Source organism: Crocodylus siamensis, chromosome 5 (assembly GCF_052110815.1).
Source record: "Crocodylus siamensis isolate JL-2025a chromosome 5, ASM5211081v1, whole genome shotgun sequence".
NCBI classification, from domain to species: Eukaryota; Metazoa; Chordata; order Crocodylia; family Crocodylidae; genus Crocodylus; species Crocodylus siamensis.
In genome coordinates, this window is record NC_143399.1 from 2794239 (window position 1) to 2819030 (window position 24792).

The 24792-nt window shown below is 46.3% G+C and overlaps 1 protein-coding gene across 4 annotated transcripts in view; it reads left to right on the forward strand.

Moving 5' to 3' along the window:
* Positions 1–24792, forward strand: part of MAST2 (microtubule associated serine/threonine kinase 2) — a 320295-nt gene that overhangs the window by 43381 nt on the left and 252122 nt on the right. For all 4 annotated transcript variants that reach the window (XM_090048871.1, XM_090048873.1, XM_090048872.1 and 1 more), the window contains exons 2-3: positions 78–225; positions 4337–4479. In XM_090048871.1, the coding sequence (XP_089904997.1) occupies positions 78–225; positions 4337–4479 (291 nt within the window). The remainder of the gene's footprint in view (positions 1–77; positions 226–4336; positions 4480–24792) is intronic.

Below are 24792 nucleotides of genomic sequence, written 5' to 3' on the forward strand. Positions count from 1 at the left end.
GGTCATTAGTGTCCAGGCATTTGTCTGTTTTTAGGTGATTCTTACAAATTGTTGTCTCTCTTCTCTCTTTCCTCCAGGATGTGGTAATAGAACCCCCTCCCCTGCGGTGCAGGAAGCTCAGTAACCCTGATATCTTTTCATCTACTGGGAAAACTAAACTCCATCGTCAGCTAAGTCAAGATGACTGCAAACTACGGAGGGGTAGCTTGGCCAGTTCTTTGTCTGGTGAGCAATGTATATGATTCATTCAATACCAAATGCTTGATATTATCAGAGCAAGAGCAGTCATAGGTTGAACAATTCTATTGTATTTTTCTTCCTGTGATACTGTGGAATCAATTGCTGATTTTCTACTTGATGGCGTAAATTTGGAAGGAAATACTAGGGTCTTGTGGTCCATGCCCCTGCACAGAAGTAGGTTTTGCTGTGCCTAAACCAAGGGTTCTTAACCTTTTAGACTCAAGTCATCCCTTGGAAAATCCCAGCTCTTCGCTTTCGCTCATTTCTTGATTATGGAAAAGTGATTGAGCAAGTATTCTGTTGCACAGAACTGAGAGTACATCAGGTCAGAATGCTTTTGACACTAGATTCCTATTTGAAATTTCTGGGTTGTATTGTGAATCATGTGTCAGTGTCTGTACACCTAACAGTGCTAATATAATATGGGACCCCACAGCACCCTTAAAAGAATCTTGTGGCTCCCTGTTTGAGAATCACATGCCTAAACCATCCCAGACACATGCTTATCTAATATCTTCCTGAAAATGTCCAATGAAGGCGATTCTACAACTTCCCTGGGCAGCTTTGATATATAAGAATAGCAGGACAGTGGGACATGTATTTTTAATAGAGGTGTATCATTACATTGGTCCATATTGTATCAGAACTGATAAAAGGAAAATTGACGTTATCAGCAATCTGCTTTTTTTGTCTGATGTGGCTGATAATGTCACTGATAAATGCCACGTGCATGCGTACAGCTGTAGCCTACACATGGCCAGGCCAGCAGCTTGGAGAGCAGCGTCCAGCTGGTAAATTTGTTGGGGTGAAGGAGGGGGGGGTACAGATAGAGGCCCTGTGGTAAGAAAGGGAGTGGGGCTGGGGCTAAGGCAGGTACAGGCACTGCCCCACCAGGGTGATGCAGGGTGGGGGATGAAGCCCTGAGCAGCTCATTCAGGGGGTGTGGTGGGGGAACAGCTTCTGCCACTGTGCACACCTCTAGGGGAGGGAGGGGGGGGGCACATGCCTCCAGCCCCAGCCTGTCCTCACTCTGCACACAGATCTGGGGTGGGGGAGGCATGTACCTCCCCATGCCTTCCCCTAAGAAGCAGCGGGAGCCATGACCCTGGATGAGGTGCTCACGGCTCTGTCCTGTGCCCCGCTCCAGCCCCAGCCCTTGCCCTCCTCCCTCCCTCACCACGGGGGCTTCGATATGCCCAGCTGGCAAGTCTGTTGGGGTGAAGGGGCATGGGGAAAAAAATGTTCTTATTTTATATGTGCATCCAAGGAAACCTTATTAAATACACTGTCTATCATTAAACTGCTGCCAGAAGCAGCATGTGCTCAGTGATGGAAACCAGCTATGAAGTTGATTAAATGCAGCTAACACTGAACATGACTATAAAACACATGGCTTATGTTCAGGAAACATGCTGAAAGGAACCTACCACAAGTATAGGTTAGTACAGCCCCTTAGAATAAAATATAAGGTAATGCCCATTTTTCTCAGTCCTCCTCAGCCCTGGACCCAGCACATGGCTCCAAAGTCATCCTGCAGTTCTGGAGCTAGCATGCAGGGTTGGGCCCAGCATGTAGCTTCGCTGCCAGTTTGTCAGATTGGGTCCTGCTGAAGGCATGATGGACTGGGCCCTGTGGTCCCAGCCCTGGAGGTCCCAGACCTCTGGTGCTTACCCACACTCTCTGGTAAGTTGCCCCCCACTCCCTTTTTTGGGCCCTTCCAAAAATAGAGTGAGTGCTGTATTTGGAGATGTGTTATACGTGAGAAAATACAGTATCCTTTATGAGGTTTTGAGATTACAGTTGAAGAAAATTTAAAATGGTATAATTGTATTGTACATGTTGCTTCTTCAAGTTAGATACTTATGTTTTTTGCTATTTGTGATAAAAATTTAGGAATGTTAAGTGTACTATGCATAAGAGTAGTAGACATCAGAGAGTGCGCACATAGCAGTCTTGGGATTCTTGGAATGTGAACAGTGGGGGTGGACGTAGCACTCAAACTGTCTATGTCAAAAAAGGAAAAATTCAACTATTACTGGAAAATTAAGTTCTGAAAGCTAAATTAAATAATGCCATCCCATAGATCAAAAATGTAACTGGTTGAAAGGTGAGATGCTTTATGTATTCCTTTAATATTCTTTGAAAATTAGTATTAATTAGTGTACAGGTTTTCTAATAAACATTTCTTTGAAAGCTAAATTTTCACTGACTGAGACTTATTGTAAAGGTTCAAAATATATTCTTACAGTAAAGCCTTCTAATTGTAAATAAAAATAATGAGCAACCTTATCAGGGGCCAGCAGCAGGGACTCCGGGAAAGTCTGTTCCCCAGGGCCCCCCTTGGAGTCACTAGGAACAATGGCCACAAGCCGAGGGAGGATAGGTTTAGGTTAGATATTAAGAAGAACTACTTCACTGTGAGGGTGGCCAGAGCCTGGAATAGGCTTCCCAGAGAGGTGAAGATCTCCAGGGAGGGTGAGAGCACCAAGAGGAGACGGGACAGGCACCTGGTTGGGGTCTTATGACCCCTGCCACCCCCAGTGCTCCTTCCTGCCCATGGCAGGGGTCGGACTAGATGATCTGTCTAGGTCCCTTCCGACTCGTTGAGTCTATGACTCTATGAACATAAAATTCCATGTACTATATTTTTTTGCATATAACACGTACTCCCCCCACAACAAAACACCTCCTGGATATTTGACTGCACATTATATGTGAGAAATATGGTAAGAGCTTTTTTTGCTAGATACTGGGCAAAAGTAGAAGTAAAATCTTCATGTGACGTGCAGAGAGTAGACAGTGAGCATGCTCAGATCTCTAGCTGCTGCTATTCAGTTACTTACTATAAAGAAAGATCTTTCTATTTTGCCTTTCAAATACAAAGTGCGTGTTATATTCTAGGACATGCTGTGTGAGCAAATATGAAAACTGCCTGGTAGTGCAGTGACCTGCAATGAAAGCAAAAAGGAATGGAGCCGGTAGTTTTTGTAAAACTGAGCGAGATACTTGAGAGAGTTTTGCAAATCCCACTGTGGGGAATGTATGTCTATAGTATTAGACACAACAGTAGTAGGATATAGGTAGAGTTTGCGGGGGTACATTTCAGTCTTTTGAACAGTGCAATGCCTAGTTAAATAGTAAACTTGAATTCGAGACTACATCTTTTCTGAGACATTTGCTGCATAAGGGTTAAATTTACTCAGTAGTGACCTAGCTAACCCTTTTAGTCCTGGTGAAACCTGAATTGGGATGCTTTCAAGGCCCTAATCTCTATATTAAAAAGGAGAACAATTCTTTCCCTTAAAAAACTATTCTCACTTAAAGCACCATGTGGGAAATTCCATGAGGATCATTCCCAGTGTTCTGTAAATTCAGATTTACTGAGTCAAGCATGTAATAGGTTTGTTTCAGCCGTAGGAGACTCTTCCTTCCTCATAATGATCAGTCAAATAAAAATATCCGAGTTGTGAAATGGAAATGTGCTTTTTGTGTCCAAGATGGTACAGAAGTGAGGCAACAGTTGGTTTCACTCTACATGGATTGCAAGCAATCATTTTTAATATGAATAGAATATAGCTTTGAACATTCAGTATATGCTGGCTACATTTCTGTGAAGTCACGATGGATATCGCAATGAAGGCAGAAACAGGAATGCCTACACAGGCAGGACAGTTAGATCAGAATTATCTTTTTAAAATTAAATGATGATTGTGTTTTTATGAAATTCTGAAATTTCAGTTGAAAGAGTTTTTAAAACTTGGAACACTCCCCCTTCAGCAGTGCACAGCACCTTGGCAGGTGAGTGTACTTTCATGTTGAGAACAATGTAGAAACTAAAATGGTACAAATCACTTTTATGCTGGTTCAGATTTTCCCATTGCCATAGTGTGAAGACAGTAATGGGTAACCACTTGTACGTCCAGTAATCTAGTGTGATACTAGGGGTGGGACGTTTTCAAAGACTACAATGTCCTAACCCGAAAAAAATCCTAAAGTGTATTTAAGCAGTTATTTGTGTTTAGCAATATGCAATGTACCTGTAAATCAATAGGTAAGCTGGTTAAAACTGACCTAGTGATTTGTCTTGCTTTTAAAGGAAAGCAGCTGCTTCCTTTATCAAACAGTGTGCACAGTGGAGTGGGACAGTCGGTATGGCAGCCGTCCGGAGATACCTCAAACCTGGTCCGTATGAGGAACCAGTCCCTCGGACAGTCTGCCCCCTCTCTGACTGCTGGATTGGTGAGTCTGAGAAGATTTTTGTTATTTATTTTGAAAATAACATTGCAAGTGGTTGGATCCTAGACCTTTCTATTCAGTTATGTGAGCACTTTGTCATGATTAGAACTGGCCAGAAAAGGGAATTTGCTTCCTGTTGAAAACTTCAGTTTTCTGCAGGGGCGGGATTCTGAATTGGGATAAAACCCAACAGCTTTTTTGGAGCTGGAGAGGAGCAGCAGGCGGAGGGGAGGTGTGTCAGAAAAATCTTATTGAGGGGAAGCTCATTTTTCCTTCCTCTCTGGAACAGTGGCTGCCTGTGGGGTCAGGCTGTCCAGGGAAGCTGCTCTCCCAGGAACTGAGGAAATAGTGCATTACACAGGTGCCTTTTCACTGGCTGTTATCCAGCACTGCATGGAGCAGGCGACCCGAGGAGTCAGCTGCCTAAGGACATGACCCTGGGCTGGAAAGCGGGTTAATGGTTGGACAATATGATGTCTTATGTGGTTGAAATATTCAGTAGAGTGATGACTTCCTGCAGAAATTTTCACTTCCATCTGATGAGCATTTTCCTACTGAAAAGCATTCCCTTGGAAATGTTTGAAGAGCTATAGTCAAGATTGCTTATGATACAATCCCTTTTTCTTCCCACTATTCCTTTCTTTCTTTTAAACATAGTATTTGGCAAAGTAGATGGAAAGAAAAAAATACAGAACTGGAAAAGAGGTAGATTAAAATTATCCCTAGACTCCCCTGAATTGACAAGGTTAAATTTGTAATGTACTTTGGAAGACCTAGCTTTACTTAACTTTATTTCTATTTCCAGAGATTGCATGGATAATGCATCTCAGTCACCAGAGAGAATTTTAAATGTCCCAGGCTTTTAGGTCATCATTTGGCTTGTGCATTGGATTTGCTTGTGAAAAGACTGTTTTTAAAATTAAAAACACTTCCTTTGTATTATATAATATGTAGCACATTGTGGCCACAGAGTGAATATTAAATTGTAGTGAGAGAATGCCAAATCCTAAACTCAGTTAAAGACTTCCAAGTGAATATGTTACCTCCTCAGCTCTGGGAATGCCAAAATTCTGGAAACTGAAATATGAATTACTGTTATAAGTGTCTTAGGACTTTGTTTTAGGAACACCAGACTGTCTGGCACCAGATGGGTTGTTCAAAATGAAATTTAATCTTTAAAGAACAGAAAATTATGGATGTACAATACTGCTAATTCTCACTTTAAAATGAAATATATGCACGACATAAATAGGCTCAAGCTGCATCTGTTTCTTTATCAGCCTGAAGAAAGAGTACAGTGTGCTCACAAGCTTATCTGAAATCTCTCTCAATCATGCAGCAGGTCCAGTGAAAGCATTCACCCCCCAAAATAGCCTTCTCTCACATTTCCTGGACCATCATGGCTACAGCATCACTCTTATACTACCATAAGTAATCCTGGCGCTCTTGTATGTTAATAATGTCTTGCATACTAGTATGATTATGATTAGCTTAATTGTTTGCATCTTAGATATGGTTCTTCCAGTGTTTCCATTTTCTGTCTGTTCTTTCTGGGGGTTTGTAACTTGACTGTAACAAAACAAAGGAAACAAGTGCTCTGGTATATATCTGGGCACTGAAGTGCTCACTTCAGGAAGATTGAAAAAGCATATTGAATATTTTAAAGTAAATGTTGACTTTTTACAGAACGTTGCAAATGTGTTTCAGATTGTCATGCACTCATGAAAACACCATTTTTATTTATTTATTTATTTTAAACACAAATAAATTTGGGGGTGTAACAGGCAGCCTGGTTGAAAAGGCCCTGCTGAGGACATTTAGATAACAAGGGGAAATCCCACTAGTAGCTTAAAACTCCCTGAGGAGAGGGCAGAGAGAATAGAAATGAGTAAAGGAGTAACTTTCAGATGAACTGGAATCCATACAAGTCTACTGTTAGGAAGGGGCCACACTTGTACTGGGCCAGAACTAAAGAGCTAAAGGCTTCTGGTTTCTGGTTTGTTTTCCTATGTTTTTGTATTGAAAGGTCAGACTGAGAAGCTGCTCTAGGGAGCAAACCCAGCCTGTAAGGCAACAGGCTCACCAACCCACTTACAGGAGGCATTTCTTGGGCATGGACATGTATGATCATTGTTGTTCTCTTATCTCTGGAATAATTTACAAGGGGGTTACTTATGGAAAGAAATTGATTTAAAACCATAACTGCATATTCTTTCTTCTATTTAACTTGGAGCTTTTCAAATCTATTGGAAATGGTTTAGTATTTGATTTTATGCTTCACTGGATTCCAGAACAATGTTTGAATAGTTTGTGGCAGGATGAACACTTAATTAAATGCAGTGAATCCTGGGACTTTGGAACTACTTAGATGTGTGTGGCTGTGTTACTATGTTGTAATATTGAAGGACATTTTACAATTTACAACAGGAAGAAGATAGCAGAACTACTCATATTAGAAGAATAGATCATAAAAGGATTGCTGGGTAAAGTAGTGTAGTATATAATTTTAATGCCTGCATTGATTCGTAATAGTTTAAATTTTTGTAGTGGCTGTTATGCCACTTAGAACTGTTTAGTATTTGCACCATGGAATAGATCAACAGGAAGAGATGATGGTAATTTCATAAACACTATGTGTGGTTATTCAGGTGTTTATTGCTGCTGCTATGTATGGAACAGTGTGGACTAATGGGTTTTGCTGTAATAGAATTTCTTAGGTGATCATTGACATCCAAGATTTTTCTTTTTCCCGGCCAGCTATAACCCTACAGCAGTGATTTTCACCTAGGTTACTTTGAGATCCTTTCAAGCATTGGCATGTGCCATTCAAGCTTGTAGTAGTATGTGACCCTCTTCTCTTGAATCGTTTTATCCTCTCCACCAGCAAGGTGGCCAGCTCTGGTCATATTGGAGTGACTGTAACTGATGAAGATCCTGACACTTTATTTAGTAAGTACACATTTTAAAGGAGGTATCTCAGTGTGAGGGGACATAAGATTAGCATATTGAAAACAACTAAAAATCTAGAGAAGATGCATCTGGAGCTCCTGTTTTTTCTTTCTTACAAGAAATGAGGAAGAAATGTTTTCATTCAGTGGAACCCAGCGAGTGAAACTGGTTGTTGCAAGGGGGTATTAGATACGTACTGGAATAGGAGACCATCCTAAATTGTTATAAGTAAGATCAGAAAAAGAGCAGAGAGAGTACGAATAACTGTAAAAACCTCATGCTTTCTCATGCTGGAAATTGCCTTAAACCTGTGGAGATGAGACTTTCTGTTCTCATCTATGCCTGCTGCAGGATTTCTGGTTCCTTCTTCCAGTGCATCTGGTACTGGCTACTGTCAAAGAAAAGGTACTGAAAGTGGACAACCAGAATAATGCCAAAGGTGAGAAGCATGGATGTCAGGTAGTCTCAGGCTTTCAAGGCTTGTCTGCATATCCCTTTGTAAAAAAGTTTCTGAAAGTGAATTTCAGAATTCTGAAATTTTAACCTCAGTTGGTTAATGAATGGGATCACTTAGTTCAGGATTCAGGCATTTTGGGTAAAATGGAGCTCCTTAACAGGGCCATGAGAACTTTCTATCTTTTCTGGATATCAGTTATTGAAAACCTTCCAGAATAAGAATACAGTCTCTGGAGTGGGCATGCTAGAAGAGAGGGACAGGTTGCAATTGGATCTGGACAGGTTGCAGGGGTGGACGGATGAGAATAGGATGGGATTCAACACTGACAAGTGCAAGGTGCTGCACCTGGGGAGGAAGAACCAGCACCATACCTACAGGCTGGGAAACTCCCTTCTCATCAGGGCAGAGGCAGAAAAGGATCTTGGAGTCATCATTGACTCCAAGATGAACATGGGCCAGCAGTGTGGGGATGCAACCAGGAAGGCCAACCGCACCTTGTCCTGCATCCGCAGATGCATCTCGAGCAGGTCCAGGGAGGTGATGCTCCCCCTCTATACGGCACTGGTCAGGCTGCAGCAGGAGTACTGCATCCAGTTCTGGGCCCTGCACTCCAGGAGGGATGTGGACAGCATGGAGAGGGTCCAGAGGAGGCCACTCACATGGTCAGGGGGCAGCAGGGCAGGCCCTATGGGGAGAGGTGATGGGACCTGAACCTGTTTAGCCTCCACAAGAGAAGGCTGAGAGGGGTTCTGGTGGCCGTCTGTAAACTGGCCAAGGGAGACCAGCAGGCAATGAGAGAGTCCCTGTTTCCCCCAAGCACTACTGGGAGTATCAAGGAATAACGGCCACAAGTTGACGGAGAGTAGATTCAAGCTAGATATCAGGAGGCGCTACTTCACTGTCAGGGCGGCAAGGATCTGGAACCAACTTCCAAGAGAAGTGGTGCTGGCTCCTACCTTGGGGGTCTTCAGAAGGAGGCTAGATAGAAACCTTGCTGGGGTCGTTTGACCCCAGCATCCTTTCCTGCCGTGGCAGGGGATCAGACTTGATGGTCTGCTCAGGTCCCTTCCGACCCTATGACCCTACTAACTGTGAAACTATGAATACTCTTACATTAACATTGGCTCTGTAAATATCCAGACTGGTGATCTGTATCACTCCAAGCAGAATAAAATCTTACCTAAAAGGCAAACGCAGAACTTACCAACACATCTCCACCATCGCCCGGGATCAACACTCACTACAGCAAACCTGTCAGAATCTACATGCATGTCTCAGCCTGTGATATACCTTGCCCAACTTGCCAGATACCTTGATGGAAACTAAACAGCCACTGTGCTCCAGAATGAAATGCATCAAAAATGAACACGCACAGAAGAAGGGAGAACGCTTTTCTCAAAATAGCCATTTTGCAGCCCTTTTCCTTAAAGAAAACCTACTCATTGCCTTCAGAAAACTGGCCTGGAAAAAACCATTCATAATGTTACTAGATACCAAAAACCCCGGGGTTACTACAGACAGATTTGCTGGCTCATAAGTTACCTGCTCCCTCTGCTGTGGCTGATAATGATCCTCCTGCCTTTTGAATGGTCCTTTACATAAGTAGGTTGAAATCTAGCGACTCTTTTTTTTCTTGCTCTGTAATTACTTCCCATAACTTCTCTCTGCTCTGCAGGTTTATTGCCCACTTCCCATTTTAAATGATCTGGTTCATTAATTGGATGAAGATAAAAAAAAGCAATTATTCAAACTGGTATTTAGCTTTGTCTGTAGCTTCTTCTTTCCTGGACTTGAGGAAGGGCATTTTGTGCCTGAAAGTCTGTCTAACTGTTTGTTCAACTATAAAGTTGTTCCAGTAAAATATATTGTGTTGCCTCACTAATCTTACTTCTCCTAGAATACGATGGTTTCATCGTCTGGGGCAGGAAAAGACAGTCTGAGGGAAAGAAACTGTTTTGAAGGACATCTCAGTAGAAAGATTGAGACTTCTGTGAAAAATCCTTTTTTTTTCTTCTTCTATACAAGCTTCAGTCTGCCTACACTTTGCCTGATCAACAGGAAGCATAAAATTACTGCAAAACTGAGCAGCCCCTTGAAGGCCAAGTGACGGAGGTTCCAAATCCATCCTGGCTCTTCCCTTTTTGGGCTAGGCAGGCTTCTCCATTTGCAGGGCCACGCAGCACATGCTCTGGATAATATCCAAAGCTACGTTTTTGTCTTCATCTGCAAAACGAGCATTGGCTGAAGGCAGTGTAAACTGGATTACTTGTACAAGGCTCTTTCTTTCAAAGGAAATCTGGTCTCTTGGATTTACAAATTCACGTTCACTCCTTGAACCACTGTCTGCCCTAGGGCAGGCCTGTGAGTTTGGCTTGGATCGAGTCTTGAATGTATTTGGTATGGAAAAAGTGCCAGAGCCAGTTCACCTTTAGCTGCTTTCACTCCCAAAGAAGTGGCAACAAACTCTTCTCAAATTTTAAGCAGTAAGTGCCAAGATGCGAGGGCACAGAGATTAAGCCCCTGCATCAGGACAAAGCTGAGGAACCTCTTAAAAGTGTGTCCTGGTAACATTGGATCAGTTCATTTGATGAAAATAACATCATGTTCTAATAAAATGCCTCTATTGTGAATGTGTTTAATTTCACAGAACTGTGCAGAATGGGACATGGGCATCGTGGTGCAGCAAGCTTGGTTGCTTGTGGTGGCATGCTTGGAGTTGGAGACAGGGTGTTGGAAAGCTGGTAACCTTAATGAGGTGGACTTAGGCTTGTCGCGTGCTTTCTGATATATGGTGGTGAGGTGTGTGGCTGTAGGTGTACGAGAGAGTAGGAACTATTAGTATCTTTACTCTTTCATCATCTTGGTTTTTAGGTTTCGTGTTGGGTGTATGTCGATACAATATCATTGTTGGCATGTTAGTATAGATAAGCACTTAAACCAATGCACAGAGTAGGTATTTGTATTAATGGCTTTGCCCTCTTTCATTTTAGAGATGAATCTGTCTTTACTATGTGATATGCTGTCTATATTATTTCTTTGCTACTGATTCTTCTAAGTGTCAGTAAAAGGCTGAAGCTCTCCACAGTAGCTATTAAGTCGATCTGAGTTTGCTAGTTTGTACGCATTTCTGTAAAAGCCGGTTAAGAATCTGTGATACTGTAATGCCATCTGCTGGTGAAGATTTGCCAATCTAAGGAGCAAGTATAATTTCAAATCTGATAAATTACTGCACAGAGTATTCAGAAACCATGGAAAAAAATAATGAAATTTTATGAGGGATTATTGTTGGGATCATACAATATAGGTACCATATAATCATAACTTAAGTTTTTCTTGTGAGTAATAACGAAATAAGTTTGCTATCAGTTATAATGCAATACTAAAATGTTATTTTACTATCTCTGGCTGTTCGAGGCTTATACTCAACAGTAAGATGATACAAATATTTTAATATTAGATAAGAAGTTGTAGCTGTTTGAAGTTTGAATCTTTACTGTATGCCACCTGCATGCTGTATGTCTTTGTCTGCCAGATACTACTGGACAGTTAGATGTGTGTTCCCTCTGTAGGATGAAATCCATTTTTATTGCAGAATGAATTCTCTGTAAGGTCACAGCCTGGACAAGAGGTGGCATCACATGAACATATTGTAACACACAGCTTCTTGTCCTTACATTTGCAGGGTATTGACAGGGCGTTCACCCCTGCTTTACCTGTGCAAGTTAAAGGGTGTTTTTGATGTTTTGGACATGATGCCTGGTATTATGTGTGCAGGTTTTGCCTGAAGCTTGTAAGAAGAGGCTAGATAAAATGTTGTTTAGGATGGTTTGGACCGGGTGATCCTGCCTTAAGCAGGGGTTTTGACTAGATGACCTCCTCAGGTCCTTTTCAGCCCTACTTTTCTGTGATTTATATGATTCTTCGCTTTGTTGAAGAAGTTTGCATACAAGAATCACTTGGGATATGTCTACATAGTACAGTGCTGGGCTATGCAGAATTATTTGTGCTAATTCAGAACAAGTCTGTATGTCTACACAGTGCAGGCAGGGATCCTAACTCAAGTTTGGGAACTTGGAGAACTGTATCAGTGCAGTGTTTTGAGTGCAGCACTAAGCCAGTGTGTTGGTAAGCAACCTTCCCTAGCTCTGGTTTCAGAGCTAGCTCTTCGGTATCACATGGTCTTGTTTTGTGCTGCGTAGACGTACCTGAGCTATTAGTGTTGCATAGGCTGTCCTTTAAGCATGAGAAAAAAGGGTTGCATAAATACGGTTGTGTAGAGTCTAAGTTGGTCTATGCTTAGTAAGCATTTCCCCCATAGTTTCCTCTTCTACAGACTAAGTAACCCTAGTTCTTTCAGCCTTTCCTCATAAGTCTTGCTTCCCAGGTCCCTACTTGTTTTGTTGCTGTGTTGGACTCTTTCCAAGCTGTCCACATCCCTTTTGAAGTGTGGGGCCCAAAACTGGACACAGGACTCCGGTGTGGCCTCACCAGTGCTGAGCAGATTGGACGAATCACTTCTCTTAATTTGCAAGTGACACTACTGTTAATATAACCCAGTGTGCTATTGGCTTTTTTGCAAGAAGAGCCCACTATTGGCTTATATTTAGCCCCGATGTCCTTTTCTGCAGTACCACAGCCTAGCCACTCTGTATTTATGTATGTAGTTAGTCTGTCCTGAGTGCTGGGCTTTGCTATTGTTGAATCTTATCTGATTGATTGCAGACCACTTCTCCAGTCTATCCAGGTCATTCTGGATGCAAACACTCCAGAGAGTAGGGTTAGAAACTCCGCCCAACTTGGTATCATCCACAAACTAGCTAAGGGTGTACTCAATCCCATCATCCAAATCACTAGTGAAGATGTTGAACAATACTAGACCCAGGACAGACCCCTGGGGAACCTCTACTTGATGCCTCCTCCTAAGCAGACATTCAGCTATTGATGGCTACTTGTTCAGTTGATGTTAGATTGATGGCTGTCCTCAGATGTAGGTGTCACCCTCAGATGCTGCGTTTTTTTTGTCCGAGAGCATGATGATCCAACTAGTTATGTGCCCATTGTAACAGGGGGCCGATCTCCGCATGGCCCGCCCACCTGTTCTTGGGCAAAACACCTGTCTTCTCGCCTGCCATGCCTTGGTCTTAATTGATTAATTAATATATGTAATTAGGTGGGAGGCTGCCCACTTTCTGCCCTGCTGCTAGGGGGCGCTATCTCCGGCTCCATTCCTCCCCTATACTGCACCCCAAGCCTCTCTGATGACATCCTGATGTTCTCATACGTGCCAGTCCCCCACAATGGGGCCCAGAATCCTGCTGTAGGACCCCCAACTGAGTTCCTCCCTTCAGATGGACTCTGCCGCCGTCATACTGGGTCACATATTTCCCTGCCACCCATTCCCCTTCGGGTGTGGTCCCCTCGCTGGGACCTTTGGCTCACACTAGCTCTGGCCCACCTCCAGGCCAGTAGGGACCCCAGGCCATTGGCTCTTGGGTGTCTCTCTTGGTGGGCCTCCTTACTCTTCTGACCCTCCAGGTCCTGGCCCCCGCCTGGGCCGGTCAGGGGAAGCTCTGGCAGGCCTTGATGTATGACCCATACTCTTATCTCAGAGTCCCCCTCTCTGGGTCCTTCTCCACAGACGTGAGTAGCTGGGGTTACCTCACACCACAACTCAGGGTCTCACAGGGGACTCTCACTCTCCCCCTGGGCAGCAGTTTGTGGTGCTACTACTGGTGTTATATTTGACCCAAACTCTGCCTCCCCACATTGGAGGACTTCATAGTTTCATAGTTTTAGGGTCAGGACTCAGCTCTCTCTCTCTGGCTGAGCCCCCTCTCCCTTCACTGGGCTCCACATTGCCGTCTCCCTGGGGCTTCTGATCACTGCCCCCTCAACTGGGGCTCAGATGTTATATTCAACCCAAACTCTGCCTCCCCACATTGGAGGACTTCATAGTTTCATAGTTTTAGGGTCAGGACTCGGCTCTCTCTCTCTCTCGGCTGAGCCCCCTCTCCCTTCACAGGGCTCCACATGCTGGGGGCTCCACACTGCTCGTAATGCCCCCTTTACTGGGGGTCTCGGGGCTTCCCTCTACAGGTGGGCTCAGGTGGCCATAGGCGTGCCTGGCCCCGACTCTCCTCCTTGGGGTCTCGAACCCCTGCAGGGCTCAGGCGGCCTTGGCCACGCCTGGCCTCCAACTCTCCTTCTCGGGGCTTGCACCCCCACAACTACCTCCGGTGTACGTGACCCACCCTGAGGTGAGGGGTAGGGGTTAAGGCGTCCCAACCTGCCTTTCACCGCGGTGATCACTGGCCTGGCATTTCCTGGGGGTTCCTGTGCCACTGGGAGCCCCACTAGGCCACCCACTCCCGGCAGGGTATAGTTTCTGGTCTTACCTAGGACCAGGAGCCTCCTACCATCCCCTACAGTTCCTCCCTTACCTCTGGATGAAATTCGGCACCCCTCAGGCCAGGCGGTGTTGTTGCCTCTTCTCCAGTAGCCAAACTGCTTTGTTTATATGGGCAGCCCTGAGCCTAAAATGGCTGCCCTCATTAGGCACCTGGAGGCTGCCAGCTCCAGGGCCTTAAAAGTGGCAGGCGCACACAGTGCCCTGCCACACCCATGTTAGAGTAATTTCATCAAATCTGTATTTCCTTAGCTTGTTAATGAGAATGTTGTGTAAGACACTGTTAGAAGCCTTGCTAAAATCAATGTACATCATATCCAGTGCTCTCCCCCATCCACAGAGCCTATCACCTTATCACAGAAGGAAATCAGGTTGGTCAGGCATGAATTACTCTTGGTGAATCCACTCTGGCTCTTCCTCATTACCTCATTCTCCTCTAGAAGCTTCATACTGGATTCCGTGAGGACCAGCTCCATGATCTTTCCAGGTACTGAGGTCAGGCTGATTTGTCTCTAGTTCCCTGGATCCTTCTCTTTCACTTCCTTAATGATAGAGACAATATTTGCTTTTTTCCAATCTTTTGGGACCTCACCCAGCCTCCATGAATTCTCGAAGAAGGATAGCTAACAACTCTGAAATTTCCTCGGCCAATTCCTTTGGGTGCAGTTCATCTGACCCTGTGTACCGGAAAGCATCTAGCTTCTCTAAGAAATCCTTAACCTGTTCTTGTACTGCTCTAGGCTGTTTGTCTCTGTCCCTGTCTTTGCTGTCACCTGCACTCGTCATTTGGTAGCTGCCCCTATTTGTGAAAACAGAAGTAAAAATAGCATTAGATAGGTGATGCTGTGGCTAGTAAAGCGACCAAAACGCTGGCTTGCATCCATAGATGCTTCTCAAGCAAATCCCAGGATGTCCTTCTCCCCTTGTACTCGGCCTTGGTGAGGCCGCAGCTGGAGTACTGCGTCCAGTTTTGGGCTCCACAATTCAAAAAGGATGTGGAGAAGCTTGAGAGGGTACAGAGAAGAGCCACGCGCATGATCAGAGGTCAGGAAAACAGGCTGAGAGCCATGGGGCTCTTTAGCCTGGAAAAGCGCAGGCTCAGGGGTGATCTGATGGCCACCTATAAGTTTATCAGGGGTGACCACCAGGATCTGGGGGAACATTTGTTCACCAGAGCGCCCCAAGGGATGACGAGGTTGAATGGTCATAAACTACTACAAGACCGTTTCAGGCTGGACATAAGGAAGAACTTCTTTACTGTCCGAGCCCCCAAGGTCTGGAACAGCCTGCCATCAGAGGTGATTCAAGCACCTTCATTGAACACCTTCAGGAGCAAAATGGATGCTTATCTTGCTGGGATCCTATGACCCCAGCTGACTTCCTGCCCTTTGGGCGGGGGGCTGGACTTGATGATCGTCCGAGGTCCCTTCCAGCCCAAATGTCTATGAATCTATGAAATATTTCAGTTGTCTTTGTACCATCCATATCTGGGTTGCCTTCTATATTCTATGTTTTCTTTACTCTTATTCTTATTTTTGATGTACTTGTAGAATTTCATTTTTATTGCTTTTATGTCCCTGGTCAGCTGCATCTGATTAGTATGTCTTGGTCTTTCTAATTTTCTCCCTCCGTGCCTGTGCAGTATTCTTATTCTCTTCCCTAATAGTTCTGGATGCTGCACTTCAGGAAGGATGTGGAGAAGCTCAAGAGAGTCCAAAGGAGGGCCATGTGCATGATTTAGAGGTCTGGAGAGCAGGTCATATGACGAGAAGCTGAGAGACTTGGGTCTGTTCAGCCTGGAAAAGAGAAGACTCAGAGGGGACTTGGCAGCAGCCTATAAGTATATTAGGGGTGTACATCAGGGCCTGTGGGAGCATCTGTTCACCAAGGCACCCCATGGGAAGATGAGAAACAATGGGCACAAGCTAATTGAAGATTGCTTCAGATTGGACATAAGGAAAAACTTCTTTACAAGTCATGTGCTGAGGGTCTGGAACAGGCTCCCCCCAGAGGTGGTAGTCACCCACCCCAGTGATCTTCAGAAAGCATCTTGATGCCCACTGCTGGGGTCATTTGACCCCAGCCGTCTTTCCTGGCTAAATGCAGGGGAGCTGGACCCAATGGTCTTGTCAGGTCCCTTCCAGCCCGTAACAGCTATGAATCTATGAATACTGTGACTATGTTTCCACTTTTTATAGGATCAGAGTTTTTTTAATATCATCACATTGAAGAAATTGCTGTCTACTGAGGCTGACCTCTTCTTGCACTTGCTCTTCTTCCATCCATTGGGATAGCTTCTCCTGCTCCTTTAAAATTTCCTTAAAGTGGAACCCCCTCTCTTGGGCTACTTTTCTCCCAGGGGCTCCTTCCCACCAGTTTCCTGAATTAAAATCTGCTTTTGAAGTCTGTCATCTTGATTCTGATGCTCTCATTCCTTTCTCTTCTTAGGAGCTTGAACTCTGTTGTTGTGGCCCCAGTCACCCAAGTTACTGTTCGCTTTCACGTGCTCAGCTGATTTGTCTCTGTTTGTGAGCAGCAAGTCGAGACAAGCTTCCCCTCTAACTGGCCTGGCTACCATCAATACTGTTGCTCCTCAACCTTGGGGCACGACCCAAATCAGGGTCGTGGGGGGTCCTCAGTAGGGTTGCGAAGGGCCCGTACATGCACACACACTCACACGCATGGCCTCGGAGCAGTGGGTAGGCGGGTGGGGCAGGGCTGCCACGCACAAAGAGGGCAACGACGGCTCCCCTGGGCCACTGCTGACACTGCACTCCGCTCCCAGCAGCCCCTGTGGCACCGGGGCAGGAGGTCCTGTTGGTGGCCAATTCAGTCGCAGCAAAAAAAGGTTGGGAACCACTGATCTATATTGAAAAGATATCCCCAACACAGTGATATACCAATGCCGGGAGGGAAGGAGGAAGGTGGGCAAAAGAGGGCCATTGCCCCCAGGCACTGGCCGGAAAGGCTGCGATGCTTCCTGTGCTTGGCCTGCCCACCTGCCTACCCGCCCGGCGGGTTGTACTTTTCTTTACCTGTTCTGCCTGGAAAATCTGGCCACTGCCCCACCCCTGGCATCTGGTGTGCCGTGGTGTTCATTTCCCCACAGAAGTGCCCTGGGGCGGGAGAGGGGGCCCCTCACCTTGGATCCTCCCCGGGGGGAGGGCATAAATGCAGGCATTGGCCCCCAGGTGCTGGAGACCTACAGTATGCCACTGCCCCAACACACTTCAAGAATTTGTTGGGCCACATGGACACTGCTGTTTCCCTCCCAGCTGGTGCCCCATAATTAAAGTCCCTGTGAGTTGGGTCCTGCGATCTGGACTCTTCCGTGGGAGTACCAAAGTGTTGTAGCACTTTTGCAGAATACTAGTTGGGCAAACTTATTGCCTCAAATGAAGACTAAAGAGCAAATATTTCTTTCTTTTTTTAGTTGGAATATATTCAAATTATGTGAGTCTGTGTCTGCTCCAAATTAGACATCTGCTGGGAAGGGCAGTCAGCCAGGTCTGACCGCTCACGTGGGTTCCTAGCCCAAATGCAGGACCTCCATCTAACCTAGGAGGTGTGCAGCCCCACCAGGGGAGACGCCTTGTTGGACCTGGTGCTGGCCATGGGTGACAACCTGGTGAGGGGGCTGCGGGTGCTCAACCCCCTGGGCGACAGCAATCATCGCCTGCTGGGATTCACCATCCAGCACAAGGTGGCAAAGGCCAGCAGCAAGGCAGCAGCCCTGGACTTCAGGATGGCGGACTTCAATGAGCTAAGGAGACTAGTCGGGGAGGCACTGAGGACCCGGAGGGGAGGGGAAACGATCCTCCAAGCCCAAAGGGAGGTAATCCCAACACGGATCAAAGGGGGCAGGAGGGTGCAAAAGCCCCCGACTCACCAAAAGCATCCAGGAATGTCTCTTAGCTAAAAGGGAGGCGCACACCCAATGGCAGGGAGGGGCCATCACCAGGGATGGCCATACTGTGGTTGCTCAGGGCTGTGGGGGTGGGGTCAGGAAGGCCAAGGTGGAGATGGGACTGGGACTAGCTTCCCGGATCAAGGACAACAAGAACTCCTTCTTTAAATACATAGGGGGCAAAAAGAAGGTACCGGGTAACATGGGGCCCCTGCAAGACATGCTAGGAAATTTGGTCATCACACCAGACGACAAAGCTAACCTATTTAAGGACTTCTTTGCCTCCATTTTCCTAAGCAGGGGCCAGATCAGCTCCCCCGTAGGCCCCGGGGGAGGCGCACCCAGGCCAAGGGTGAGCGAGGATCTACTCAGGGAACGTCTGGAGGGACTGGACGTGCTTAAATCAGCTGGTCCGGACAATCTCCACCCCCGAGTGCTGAGGGAATTAGCTGAGGTCATTGTGGCACAGCTGTACGAGCACTTGTGGTGCTCTGGTGTGGTGCCAGAGGACTGGAAGAGGGCCAGTGTGGTTCCCATCTTAAAAAAAGGGAGGAAGGAGGACCTGGGGAACTATAGGCCAGTCAGTCTTACCTCGATCCTGGGTAAGGTCTTTGAGAGAGTTATCCTGGCACATGTCCACGAGGGGCTGGGGGGGCGATCATGCTTAGAGGCAACCAACACGGGTTCATTAGCGGCAGGTCCTGTCAGACCAACCTGGTGGCCTACTATGACCACAACACCAAATCCTTAGACGCAGGGGGAGCAGTGGACATTGTCTTCCTGGACTTCCGGAGGCCTTCGACACTGTCTCTCACCCCGTTCTCATTAAGAAACTGGGGGCTGTGGTGTCGACCCCCCCACAGTCAGATGTGTCACCAACGGGCGGGAGGGCCGCACCCAGAGAGCGGTGGTGACAGGTCACGTTCGACCCGGAGGGACGCGGGCAGTGGGGTCCCCCAGGGCTCGGTCCTCGGGCCCGCACTGCTCAACATCTTCATCAGTGATTTGGACGAGGGGGTAAAAAGCACCTGTTCAAGTTTGCTGATGACACTAAGATGTGGGGGGATGTGGGCATGCTAGGAGGGAGGAATAGGCTACCATCAGACCTAGACAAGTTACAGGGGTGGGCAGATGAGAACAGGATGGGATTCAACACTGACAAGTGCAAGGTGCTGCACCTGGGGAGGAACAACCGGCACCATACCTACAGGCTGGGGAACTCCCTTCTCGTCAGGGCAGAGGCAGAAAAGGATCTTGGAGTCATCATTGACTCCAAGATGAACACGGGCCGGCAGTGTGGGGATGCGGTCAGGAAGGCCAACCGCACCTTGTCCTGCATCCACAGATGCATCTCGAGCAGGGCCAGGGAGGTGATCCTCCCCCTCTGTGCGGCACTGGTCAGGCTGCAGCTGGAGTACTGCGTCCAGGTCTGGGCGCCGCACTTCAGGAGGGATGTGGACAACATGGAGAGGGTCCAGAGGAGGCCACTCACATGATCGGGGGGCAGCAGGGCAGGCCCTACGAGGAGAGGCTGCGGGACCTGAACCTGTTCAGCCGCCGCAAGAGAAGGCTGAGGGGGGACCTGGTGGCCTGTTATAAACTAGTCAGGGGGGACCAGCAGGCATTGGGGGAGTCCCTGTTCCCCCGAGCACTGCCAGGAGTGACCAGGAATAACGGTCACAAGCTGGCAGAGGGGAGATTTAGGCTGGAGATCAGGAGGCGCGACTTCACGGTCAGGGCGGCTAGGATCTGGGACCAACTTCCAAGAGAAGTGGTGCTGGCTCCTACCCTGGGGGTGTTTAAGAGGCAGTTGGATGAACACCTTGCTGGGGTCGTTTGACCCCAGTACTCTTTCCTGCCATGGCAGGGGGTCGGACTCGATGATCTGCTCAGGTCCCCTCCGACCCTAGAACTATGAAACTATGACATCAATACCTGTGTTGAGCTACAAAGATGACAACAGGCACCATAAATATGTACAGTAGCAGGCTAGTTCCAGAGTGTGGCAGTACCTGATCGATTTTTGTTTTAACTAGCGCATGTTACTGAAAACAATCCACATTGATCTGTATTATGAAATGGGAATTTTTTTCATATGACAGTTTAACATTGGGCTTTACTACAGAATTACATTCTCTCTGAGTACATACAGTTTGAACACAACTCTTGCCCCATCTCGCTTTGCTTTGAGAACGTTTTTAGCCTTTTCAGATGAATACCTTTATATTCACTTCAGTGAGGTTTTTCCCATTTCTGAGTGACCTCTGGAGCTAAAAGCAGAGTTCCACGTGGTAACGCATCTTCAAGCACCTTTCTATATACCCTGAGTCTTGTCAGCGTAGCAAATGTGAATTCTTGGAACTTGCCTTAGGATAATTGGTAGGCATCTCCACTGTCAGTTTGAATGATTGCAGTTCTCATTATCCTCAGATGCTGCATGTTGTTTTTTGTCTGAGAGCATGTTGAATTGATTTTTGGCACGCAGCCTTGGTTCTCTTCCTGACAGCCGCATGACTGTAGCTGTAAAGTGAGAAACTGCTATAGTATGCATAGCAAATTAGCTTTTTGAAATTTTTGGCTAAAGTAGTATATAAAGAATTACTCTGACTGTTGAATTCAAGGTGTCAGAGGCAAAGATTCTGTATTTTGAAAGTGTTGTTACAAGAGGTGTTTTCTGGACTCTCTTAATCCCCTCATGGCTCCTTTTATAGTGTGCGCACTGTCTTGTTCAAGTTTCAGAGGTAGCATGGTCAAAATAAGGCATTGGGGTTAGATATTTCTACAGACGGTCAGACCGTGTAAGGAGAGGATTATCCTTGTTTCTGGTGATGTTTTTTAGGCTTTCTGTGCCAAAGCTGTTTTTGCTGAACATGAAGCAACTTAGTTAAGTTGCAAAACTCTTACTTAATTTTTCAGCAATACCAAGTCTCTTGCTGCTTTAAACACCCATGTTTCCCATTTGGCTTTTATTGTAGGAACCACAGAGCTGCTTCACTAAAACTAGTAATAATTTGCATTTGAAGCCCTGCAATGCATGGTAGCTTTCTGTTCTAAGTTATTATCTGGCCTTTCTACATTCAGGTATCTTATGTTCAGTATTAAGGTAAGAACAAAATATCAAAAGAGCATAGAATAGGGGTGTCAACCATGTGGCCTTGGAAGTGGCCCACAGGTAGTGTGGTGGGCTACTGGAAGTTGGGGGCTGTGGCTTGCTGTAGAATTTGGGGTCCTTGGACCTTGACTGACCTGGCCAGTGGCAGTGTACCTCCAGTCCCATGCCACTGCCCAGATGTGAGCCTCCCTGCTCCCCAACCCTCTAGCCGCCCAAACACAGTCCTGCATGGCCACCCAGCTCCATGCTGCCACCCAAACAGCCCCTCATCCCATACTACTGCCTGATCGTGGACTTACCTCAGTTGCGGCTGCCAGCTCAGGAGGAGCCCCTGCAGTCTGGATCTGGATCTGGCCCAGGGCAAGTTTGCACCCCTGGAATTAAATAATAGAAACTTGCAAAAAGCCTAACATTTACAAAGCAGCCAAGAGCCTGGTCAACTTGGTGCCTGCTATGTTTACATTCGCAGCATCTGATGAAGTAGGCTGTTGCCTTTGAAAGCTTAGACAATGAGTTAGTCTCCAAGGGCCACCCTGCCATGCCTTCTGCATTGATTTTAAAGCAGGGCAACATCAGATCTTGAACTATTTCTTGCTTTTAAATTCTAAGCCATAGCTAATGAAAGTCTTAGATCAGACTTTTCACAACCAATATATACATAAAAAACAACATTAAAGTGACATCAAGTAGTGTCCTAGCTGATGTTTTCAAGTTAGAGCTGTCTAGTGTAGAGTGGCTTAAATGGGCAAAATCTGCAGCATCCTGTGCTTTGTCTTTGTATGGGACTAGAGTTCTTACGTTCTTAATTGTAGTGACTCATCTGTGAATCATTCTTTAGTGATGATAGGGATCTGGTCATTTCAGGAGCATGCGGTGAAGTCCTCGGCTCCAGTCCAGCACAGTTGAGTGGAAGGATCATAGTGGAACACAGGGGCTCCAAAACCACTATTTCCATCTGCAGGTTGCTGCCTCTCCAATTCCCTTGCAAAGCCTGATGCTGGGGTGGAATAGGAGTGTCGGAGGCAGGCCTGCCGCCCACATGCATTCAGAAATGCCAAGCAGGCCTCCTGGCATGTCTGAGATGATGAGTACGGGCCTCTTCAGCCCTGTAAACAGCCGTGTTCAAGAGGATGCAGAGATGTTTTAGTGTGTCACAGTCACTAGTGTTAGTGTTTGGCTATTAGTGTTTCACTGTACTTCTGATTGTCATTGGATTGGTAAGAAGGATTACTTCCCTGAAGTCTCATTGCAGGCTTAACCAGTGTCCTGCAATTTAAGTACAGAACGACAAGTCGGATTTGGATTCTGTTGTGGTCTGTGCTACAAACTTGCTGTATGGCTCTGGGCAAATATCTTACTCTCTATCATCTTATGTTTGCCCATAAAATGGGGATTATGGTGAATGTTATAGGGTTTTTGACCTGAGGGACCTCATGAGGCCTGGCTTCGGTTCAGTAGCTGTAGTTCTGCCCTTTGGAAGCTGTGATCTCGAGTGAGGATTGACCACAAGAGGGTCTTTTATTGTTAGTAGTAAAAACATTGCACAATAATTGGGGAACAAGAGTTTTGAAACAATAAAACTAATTTCTTATGATCCTTACACCAGGCCTGTCTGCCTGGAATTAATCACCTCCTCTAGGCAGCTGAAGGTGCCCGGGTTCTTCACTCTCCCTCTCTGGAGCTCTCTCCCTCCCCGAGTCGCTGAATCTTGTCAGACTCCAGAAGAGCCCAGTATCCTCTTGATCTGAAGCTCCAGACCTTGACTAAGTGTGTCTTTTAACTTTGTTAGAGTCAAGTTTTAGAGTCAAGGTGGGTCTTTACTTTGTAGTTAGTAGCTCATCAGTCCCTGTCCTTTTTAATCTGAAATGTTTTACCCAGATGGGTCTTCTTCTGCATGAGGATTCCTATTTGTTTGGGGTTTTTTGTTTTGGTTTTTCTTCTTTACAGCCCCATTTGACTTGGTTTCATATAATCCAAAGAAAACAGCAGTCATAACTAAAAGTCATCCTTTGTAGCAGTCACAGCATATGTAATATTTGTACATTGTCATACAGAGCAGAGCTGCATCCTTAACAGCCTGTGGACACTTAATCTGTACATCTCTCCTGTCCACTAAATTGAGGTAATGATCCTGTAGTGAAAGCAGGATGTAATCTTGTAATCAGTAACTGCAAAATAATTCACAGACCCAAAAGGACAGAATTGAGATGGCATTGGCGGTCTGAATTCTGGCATTTTTAATCTTAGACCATTTGAATTGGCAACCAGAGTGACTTTCTTCTAATGCAGATTTAAAAAAAATACTTCCTAGTTTTTTGTTCAAAAGGAAAAATAAGAACAAAATTCTTTCATAGAATCATAGAAGTGGGGTTGAAGGGACCTTGTAGATCTTCAAGTCCACCCCCCTGCCGGGGCAGGAGAAAAACTGGGCTCAAATGACTCCAGCCAGGTAGGCATCAAGCCTCTTCTTAAAGCCCCCCAGGGTAGGAGCCGGTTCCAGCTCCTAGCCGCCCTGACCGTGAAGTAGTGCTTATGGATGTCTGATCTAAACCTCCTCTCCAACAACTTGTGGCTGTTATTCCTTGTTATGCCAGGGGGCGTGAGGGGAAACAGGGTCTCCCCCAAACCCTTCTGGTCCCCCCTAGTGAGTTTATAGATGGTCACCAGGCCCCCCTCAGCCTTCTCTTGTGAAGGCTGAACAGGTCTGGGTCCCGTCGCCTCTCCTCATAGGGCCTGCCCTGCTGTCCCCTGATCATGCGAGTGGCCTCCTCTGGCCCCTCTCCATGCTGTCCACATCCCTCCTGAAGTGCGGTGCCCAGACCTGGACGCAGTACTCCAGCTCCGGCCTGACCAGTGCTGCATGGAGGGGGAGGATCACCTCCCTGGACCTGCTCGAGATGCACCTGTGGATGCACGACAAGGTCCAGTTAGCCCTGCCCACCGTGACCTCGCATTGTCGGCCCATGTTCATCTTGGAGTCGGTAATGACTCCAAGATCCGTTTCTGCCTCCGTGCTCTCAAGAAGGGAGTTTCCTATCTTATAAGCATGCTGCTGGTTACTACCGCCTAAGTGCAGCACCCTGCACTTGTCAGTACTGAAATACATCCTGTTTTTGTTAGTCCACCCCTGTAACCTATCCAGGTCTTGCTGCAGTCTTTCCTTCCCTACTAGCGTATGTCAAGCTCAATGATGCATATATTATTCATTAGCCAGAGCTTAATGCTGAATCTTCAGCAGTGCAACACAGGCTTTGAGCATTTGAGTTGCAAGTGCAATATTGCAGTTGATTTATTCCAGAGGGAAGAGTGAACTACTGGAGCTGTATGTTGAACTGAGAGGTGGTTGGGGAAGCCCAGTCTGGCTGTCCAGTTTCCTCCTTTTAGAGTTGAGGAAACTTCTGCTGGATGTGGTGACCCATTGTACGAGATGGAGGCCTAGGGCCAAGAGCTGGCTCCAGGGAGTGACTCGAGGGAACTTAGTACCA